Genomic DNA, 9,284 nt, shown 5'->3' with positions numbered 1-9,284 from the left:
CAAAGCCGGACGTCGACTTTTCGACTCCGAAGAATGTGGACGTCGGCTCTGCTCGGATGTGGAGCTTTTAATAGACTTGCTAGACTCTGGTATCGAAACAGGCATGGCCTTTTTCGGTGCTGAACATGAAAGTCGGTCGCCAACAATTTTCTTTCGGGTGGAACCATGGCTCTCTGGCAGTGGTGCACCCAAGGCCTCAATAGGTCTCTTAGAAACGGGTGTAGGGGCAGGTGTACTCACATGCTGAGCTGCAGTGATCAGTTGGCTGTCTTCATCCGAGTCTGATAGGAATCGGTGTCCTGAATCGAAACAGCCGTCTGTGCCTGCTCTTCTTCCCAGGTGTCGGTGAACTCTGTATGCTTCGATGCCATTTCGAGTCTCCTAGCTCTCCGGTAACGCAGTGTTGTTTTCGACCGGAACGACCGATAAGCTTCACAGTCTTCTTCTCGATGTTCGGGAGAGAGACAGAGATTACATAACACGTGTTGTTCAGTGTAGGGGAATTTCACGTGGCATTGAGGACAGAATCGGAATGGAGTCCGATCCATCAGGCTATGGCGTGGTAGGCCTGAGTAGGGTGCGAGCGCCCAAAAGGGCATTTTCTGGTTTCCAACGCTACTACTGGCTCGATTACAGATGGAAACGCGATCGAAACAATACCAACGGTAGGAGGAAAGTTAGAATAGAGTTTCCGATTTTAAAGTCTTGGAGCGAGAGGAAACACGTCCGAACCCGACAGTGGAAAGAAAACAATCTAACAAAGGAGTTGATGCCCATGCGCACTATGACCAAGAGGAGGATTCATTCGATCCTGTGACTCCAGAAAAGACTTATTCGAAGAAAAACAACTTGTAACACTCCGGGCCCAACACTAGATGGCGGACCCAATCATAGCATGTGTATCTGCAGCTACATGTGCCATCGAACATATATATATATATATATATATATATATATTCACACAGACACACAAACCTGTACAGTTAGGACATGTTTAAATAATCTACCTGCAAAGTAGAAGACTGAAAACTTACCCGCAATGAATGTCACTCCTGCGATATAGTGCCTGTGAAGTTAAGGTAGCATACCTATTGCGGTTGATGCAGCACCTGGTAATGATACTGGACAGGAAGGGGCAGATTTACTAAAATCTCAACCAACGCAGCAGCCAAAAAGCTGTGATGCGTTGCACCAGGAGAGAGCAGAAGAGCGCCATATTTACAGAAATATGACCCTCTCTATTCTCCCTAGTGCCTGAGCTGAAATTAACTGTGATGCGTCACACACACACACACACACACACACACACACACACACACACACACACACACACACACACACACACACACACACACACACACACACACACACACACACACACACACACACACACACACACACACACACACGCGCGCGCACCATAATGCAAGGACGTCTGTGTGAGTCTTCCATAAGTTATGTACTGGAAGGATACCCATCCAGTACAAAATAGTATGCTTAGACTAACTTTAAACATTTTCCCGCTTTGTATGTGTGCTGTACAGAGCAGCACACATGCAAAGTCGGAAAATAAAGGGAAAAAAGCATTTCTCCTTCAAATCGCCTATATGAAAGGGGCTCCATTTCCTGAAAATAAAACTTGTCTATTTTTTTTTTTAAGCAAACAGGGCTTAGTGTCAGAATCCTTTGGTGGCTGAATGGGAAATTCAATGCACCACCCACGGTAAGCCCTCTTGGCGCTAAGTAATGCAAAGCAGCGCTATGTTCAGCTTTGCGCTACTTTTGAGTGAATTTTCAGTATTAAACAAGTTTAGCGCTGGAAATTAGTGAAAAAATATTTAGAATTGTTTTGCAGCACTTTTGGGCGCTAAAACTTAGTAAATAGACCCCTTAGTTTGTTGTGGCTAACGTGGTTAGATCTTAGCAGCCAGTATGGTATTGAATTTTTCACTAAATTGAAAGACACATGGTGGCATTTACACTCTGCTGATAATACTGGATTTGAACTACACTCCATACTGACAATTCCAATTATGTGGTAATTTATGTATGTGCTTTTATTTCCACCATTGCATGTCATGCGTATACATCTTTCTACAGTCTTATGAAATGTCCAGCAAACTTTTCGAATATGTGTACAGGTGTAAAACAGATTCAGTGATGGTTTGTATAGAAGATATAAAAAAAAAAAAAAGAAAACACAACGCTTATATGTTAAATTCTTACTTGCGGTGTTCAAGTATACTGAGTTTATTGTTAGTAGCGCATTTAGTATTCATGTAACAAAGACACCAGTGAACGAACGGGTGAGATGCGTCACAAGGAGAGCAGATCTTGAAATCACATGCCACTTAAAATACTGGACACGGTAAGAAAGGCCAACGATATGGAAGAAAATAACATACTTTCTTTTTATTCCAACAATGCAGCACCCACACGTTTGTGGCTAGTGCCTGAACTTTCACTGCTTGCAATACCTACCTCTGTGAACTGGTTATAGAGTCGCAGTTCTTGAACTGATTTTAGAGCAAACCACAGAAGGACCGTATGAAGTAAGAACACGAGTCCGCACATACATATCAAAGCACCAGGGTTCAGTCCAATTTATTAAAAAAAAAAAAAACGTAAATTCATTAAAGAACACCCACGGGTCCGACGTTTATTTAATCTGTCCCAAATAAGTAAGCACTTATTAATTTAATTAGGTATAAAGAAAGAGTGCCTATTGAATGAAAAATGAACCTTCATGAGAATAATATAAAACCCCCTCCCATACCCAGAGATTCACTCCTAAAGCCCCCCCAGTACTTTTTAAGAACACTAAGCTCATAGGCTTTATGGCAACGTGTAAGGCAGTAACACCCCGGGTACATTCGGGAATTTAGAAATTAACCGTCAACAGATATACAAAAAAAAAATCAGAAGCATTCGCACTACTACTTTTACACGATAATGTCATGTAGCAGATTACATCGGGCAGATGGGTTAGGAGTGAATGTTGCGAACCAGCTACTGATATATTTCATATTTCACTTTAAGATTCCCTCTGGAATGTTCGTTCACTTAATATTTTCAGCCAAAAAGGTTAATTAGCATAACAAAAAGGTTCTTCAAAGGATGTCGACGTCGGAAGTCTTGTACAAAGAGCTTTATTGCACCCCTTATTGTTTCTTCTGTGTTTTCCAAATTCGGTGTGACCGATTAGTTTACAAGTCCGTTGCGCTACTCAAGAACAATGTGTCAGGGTGAGTACAAACCTTCAAGGATGGCGAACTACCACACTTGTTAGTTGGCACTTCTTCCTTAAACCAACAGAGCGATTGGCACTAACGTGGGGATGGACGCTTCATTCACGAGGGCTGTCACGATAGTTCAGAAGGACACACAAAGCCATCCAAGTCCCCATGAATGGGAGCGTTTAAATGCTGTATTCTGACAGATCGCACCACCGAGCCGGTCCAATGCCTCCAGAAACAGCTTCACCAGCCTTCGTTACTGTGCTTCCTTTGGCTCCTGCGAGGAAACCTGACATTCTGCCACTGCACTTGGTGAACGTTACCACAAAGATTCAGCACTTCCCGTTTAAGTCACATAACTGTAGTGCAGAGGGCTCACATGTGTGTGCATTGTTTATTTTTTATCTGCATTTCATTTTCTTCCCATCCAAAAAACGGTTAGATTGCATTTATTTCAATGGGCTATACTGGCCGTAAAATAAATAGACATTTTACAGGATATTTTTTTTTGCAGTTGGAAAAAACGTTCATGAATTTACAAGCCAGCTGTTCATAAAGGTACTGCACATGCATTACAGTGAAAAACATGACAGCTCAATAGTGACAGTACATTCAATATAAAAAAGCAGGCGACTATGTACAACCGTAATTGGCCAAAATAATGTTGCAATTTAGTGTTAGAAACACATAAAATAAATATGCAGGGTCACAAAGCATTAGCATATAATGCAACATGTCAGTTTGAGTTTAGAGTTCAACCTGAAAAGAGCGCAGCGGTTATAATACTGCTCACGATTTAACGTCGTTGAAGAGTGCACCATTCCTGAAAAAAGGCATTTAAATTACTTAAATATGTAGGCTTGTAGTCACTGGTGTATCGAACACATGAAGAGCTGCCATAAAACAGGTTGAAAATGTCCTGATCTTTCTAAATTCAAATTGTTTTGGAAAATTTATTAACATCTGTGACCATTATATAAACAAGTATACATTTGAATCAGCCCTGATACATTAATCACAATATGCATTTAAAAAGGTTATTTACAAAATACGAAATTATATATATTTATATATATGAATATTTATAGTTTTCTTTTTTCATTAAAATCTACTGAAATAGCATGGATTTTCAGTTAGAAATCATTTTCTGCACAATGAGGTAATTTATACAGATTAAAGGCAGAACTGCTCTGAAACCCTTACATGCACGCTGCCTATCAGCCGTGCGTTATGTAGCTTCCACATTCAGACACGACTCAGTAAAATCCTGCACTGCAGTTCTGTTTCACATGTAGCCGCACATTTAGGCTGATAAGCTGTCTCTCGATCCCTGGTCTTTCAACCCAAAGAATCTACGAAGAGTGTGTTACAAATTAGTTTCATCCCAGGAAGGATCGTTCATGTTCTTTAAAACTTTTCTGATTAGCTTCTCGAGGTCTTTGCGCGCTCGCTGCTCTTCTTCAAGGGACTTCTTCATCTTTTTGCTATCCTAATAATAGATAAAATAAGCCACAAACAGACCGTCATACACAAAAATAAGGCGAATGTCAATTACATCAAATTCTTCAGAGAGATTAGAAACCACTGGAAGTAACCACCCATGAATCATGGGTACATAAGATATTATTTTCTAAAGGTATGTCAAAATAGTTTACTTGTGAGTACCAAGTACTGAAAAAAAAACAATGGCCTCAATGTTCATGTACCAGTGTCAGGCAGGTTATAAAGCCGCTAATAAACACATGATCTCCGTAATAGGTACCCATCTATCCTGCTTCCAAAATCTACTAAGCGGTTCTAGTGAAACTTATTTTTATCTAATTATTATTTAGACAAACAAATAATCGCAAAGCCAATAGTTCTTGCTAAACAGACCTACTGGTTTTGCCACTGTTTATTACCCACGCTGTGCACCACCATGGTTGATGCACAACATCAATTAAACAAGCATTGGCAAAGAAAATAGGTTTCGTGTCATGGTGTGTTTTTTTTTTTTTTACTTAAAGTTGTATTGCACAGCAGCTCAACTACTCTGCAATATGTAAAAAAAAAAGAAAAAAACCTAAAAACAAAACAAAAAAAAACCTTGCATTGGCGAAACATATTGGCTTTGCCAATGTTTGTTTTTAACAAGGTTCTGCTTTAGAGATACATAAACATAGACATTTATTGCGCACCCCCGCAAGTGAGACACCTGAGTGAATAGAGTGTCTTCCAGTGTGAGTGGACCATCAATAAAAAAAAAAATTAAAAAAGCCCAAGAGCAACTCTAAAGCTCAATGTAAATCTTCTACAGGTTACTAGTTACCTGTAGTTTGAAATACTAATGAAGATGTTTGTTAGTTATTAAGTTTCACAGCATTTAGTAAAGTAACAGGTGTCCATATAAAGAGCTCCAAAGCCCTTGGGTGGTGGTCGCAATTTGAAAATGTTATATTTCAATGCATTTTCAGAAACCTATTAAATGATGTCTTTATTGTGCGAAAATGTAAGCAGCATTCCTGTAAAACTTTTCCTACTAATAATCAGCGGCAATAGAGGGCCTGAAATCTATAATCAAATGAGGTGCAGTTTTTGAACACCCTCAATCGTAAAGGAAAAGCGTGCTTTAGTAAAAGATACGCATACATGTACATTGCACCATCACTGAGTGATACATCTCAGTGGTGGAAGCGCCTGCCGCTGTGAGCGGGCCATGAATTAAAGAAACAGCTCTAAAGCAACACTAAGGCTCACTGTAAATGTTCTACAGGTAGCTAGCAACCTGTAGTTGTAAATATTATTTAAGAAGTTTGTAAGTTAAGTAAAACGCTATTGAGTAAAGTAACGATTTACCATATAAAGCGCTCCAAAGACCTCAGGCCGGATTTGTAATTTAAAAAGGCTTGTTTTTTTAACACACACGTTCTTGAAGGAAAGGTGTGCTTTCTTAAAAGATAAACATACATCTACACTGCACCACCAATGAGTGAGGTAGCTGAACTGTTGCGCATCTGCCGCTGTGAGCATGCCATAGCTACGTGTACAGAGGGCCTTTAATATAACAAGAACAAAACACCCACACTCTTAAAGGAAAGGTGTGATTCAAAAGAAGATAAACATATATACATTGCACCACCAGTGAACGTGGTAGCTCAGTCTGTAGAGTGCCTGCTGCTGAGCTTGTGCCGTAAATTAAATATCCCAAGCTCAACACTGAGGAACATCATAAATGCTGTAGAGATACATATTAATTTAGAGGTTTGTAAGTTATGAAGTCTCACGGCATGCACCACCACTGAGTGAGATAGCTGAATGGTTGTGCATCTGCCACTGTGAGCAGACCATAGCCATGTGTAAAGAGGGCCCAAAGTCTTTAATAAAACAAGAGCATAAAACCCATAATCTTAAAAGAAAGGTTTACTTAAAAAAAAGCTAAGCATACATATACATTGCACCACCAGTGAGCGAGGTAGCTCAACGTGCAGAGCGCCTGCTGCTGAGAGTGTGCCATAAATTAAAGAAATATCCCAATTGCAACACTGAGGTACACCATAAATGCTGCACAGATAAATATTGACTTAAATGTTTGAAAGTTATGAAGTCTCACTATACGCGCAATCACTGAGTGAGATTAACGCTCTAGGATTTTGCTGTTCAAACACGCTCCTCTATACAAAAATGTTTCATGCGGTTTTCCTCTCATTCAAATTAACCAAGGACTTTTTGTTCACTAGGGCTTGAAAAATGAGTGTCTGGTGTTTGATTGTATTGGCGAAGATGGCTCGTAAGTGGTGTAAATCGATATTGTGTCTGGGCCTGGTTTAATTCATGCGCTGCTTTTTATTCATAAATATTTGCCTTGTTAAATCTGCTTTGTAGAATGAATTATAAATCACATTGTGCAAGTCATATTTTTTTACTGTGTTAATGTGAAGTAAAGTGAGATGTACGCCGTCAGGGAAGAGAAAACAGCCAGAGCTGTGGGCACACAAACTGGGGAAGCAGGTTTTGGAGTCTTGGCGTCTGCTCAATATCTTGCGATTCTGGGCAAATCACATAATCCTGATGCCTTAAACATTTGTAACCTCTAGCTTTCATGGCAAACTCATTTATGTGCTCTAATGCTGCTTTGCTAAGTTTGTGTTGTATAACTCTACCAAAAAAGAAGCCCAGTAGGGATCTGCAGTTTGTCTAGCTGGACAGCATTTAAAAGTCAGTAGCATGCACTAATTTACACAATATTTGTTTTAACACATTTCCCTCAGATCGTAGAGCACAAAGGCTGTATTGTGTTGCCAAGCAGCAGCGGACTAAAGGTCCCTCTGAAGGCTGTGGCACAAACCCTAACGATATTGCAAAAAAAAAAAAAAAAAAAAAAAAAAAAAAAAACCAAGCAAGGAAAGTAATACAAGGTGGGTGGGGGAGGGAGATTTGGGCAAACACAGGGGTTTTAGTAATGAAGTTGGAAAAGCAAATACAGTGCGCTTGAGCAGACGTGCATTCCTTGAGAGTGCATTTGAAAAAGTGAAAAAAAAAAATGTACATTGGGAAGCATGTGGTCAGTGGAAGGACAGTGGCCAGTGACTGGAAGCTGTACTTGGTTCAGACTCCACATGTTGGCTTGGACGGCAAAGCACAGAGCAGGAAGTGAAATATCATGTGCTGGCCAATCAGAAGCACATAATTTAGAGTTAAGGTGTAATAAACCAATAATAAGTTCAGTAAGTAAGGGGCGGGTTCTAAGCCCCTTTTAAGATTTTTTTTTTTTTTAACTTACAAAAGATTTAGCAAGCACAGCACACAAGTGCAAGCAAAACCTAAAAAAAAAAAGGCATGAAGATGCGGCAGTGATGTTATTTTGTAGACATACACTTGAGTTCAATTCCCAAGCAGGCACCAACAAAGGGTCACAGGCTTCTTTTTCTCTTTACCAGAGACTGGCAAATTAAAAAAGTAGAGCCAGAGTGCTTTTTAAAAATGTAGCAGAAAAGAGTGTTAAAAAATTAAAGAGTAAGTGGGTTAGCAGGAAAGGTTTGTGGATGAAGACACATGGTGGAGGAAGAAACAACCTGGTGAGCTGGGGGTGGGCACCACAAGAGAGAACACAGGGCGAAGGGAGAAACATGGGCGAAAGACAGTGAAGGGCATGGGGTTAAGAAGCACATGAATATATGAGAGCAACACAGAGGAGGAGAGAAAAGCACCTGAGGGAGACAGCTGAGAAATACATCCACTTTCATGGAGTGCTTTAAAGACAAACAAAAAAGTAGTTCACAAATAGTGAGCCAAGGACGCACAGAAGCCAGCGAATGAAAGAGACAGTAATGAGGCTATGGTCCATGGGAAGGACAAACAGAAGGTGGACAGGCTGAAGCAAGGAAAGCCATTGAATAGAAAGAAAGCAAGTAAGAGTGATAGTAATTCCAACCGATCATGAGCAATGTTTGGCTGCATGCCCCTGTATGCTCTTGGTAAGCCTGCAATACGTCTTGCACAACCAGACATCGTATGTTGGATCTAAAAAACTATGTTTCAAGTGCTACCCTGAATTCAATGTATTAGGTTAAGTCACAAACAGTAATAAACAGTTTCACAGCTTTGACACCTTGCCTTACTACAAGCAGGAATATTTCAAACAGATTTGTACAGACATTCAGCTCTCCTCCCAATTTAAGAATTATCCAGGCATCACCCGCGTACAAATAAAATTAGTATGCATGTTTGGGAAAATTGGGAGTACCAAAGGAAGAACACAGATATTAAAAAGTGTGGAGACTTGCAAACCACACAAGATAGAATGAATGTGCTAGGTAATATTGCTACTGCATGTCTAAGATCATGGAGGCATGTATGAAGCCAGGTTTGTGCTCTACCCATGATGCATATTCACTGAATACGGCCCAACAGGACAACACTGTAAACTGGATCAAAGGCCCACCACACATTCAGAAGAGTATACAAGGTGGGGAAACTGCTACCAGCCGCATTCTATCTCGGGACATCCAAGAAAAAGACACTGTCACAGAATCGGCAACTTGATCGGCGTCAAAATATTGTCTACATAAG

The 9,284-nt window shown here is 40.2% G+C and overlaps 1 protein-coding gene across 4 annotated transcripts in view; it reads right to left on the bottom strand.

Moving 5' to 3' along the window:
* Positions 1-2,214: 2,214 nt before the first annotated feature.
* Positions 2,215-9,284, bottom strand: part of ARHGEF7 (Rho guanine nucleotide exchange factor 7) — an 832,785-nt gene continuing 825,715 nt past the window's right edge. For all 4 annotated transcript variants that reach the window (XM_069205130.1, XM_069205127.1, XM_069205128.1 and 1 more), the window contains one exon: positions 2,215-4,725. In XM_069205130.1, the coding sequence (XP_069061231.1) occupies positions 4,603-4,725 (123 nt within the window). In that variant the 3' untranslated portion in view covers positions 2,215-4,602. The remainder of the gene's footprint in view (positions 4,726-9,284) is intronic.

The sequence above is a fragment of the Pleurodeles waltl genome, chromosome 8 (assembly GCF_031143425.1).
Source record: "Pleurodeles waltl isolate 20211129_DDA chromosome 8, aPleWal1.hap1.20221129, whole genome shotgun sequence".
Lineage (NCBI taxonomy): Eukaryota > Metazoa > Chordata > Amphibia > Caudata > Salamandridae > Pleurodeles > Pleurodeles waltl.
Note: the sequence above shows the minus strand (reverse complement) of the source record. Positions and strands in the feature narration are given on the sequence as shown.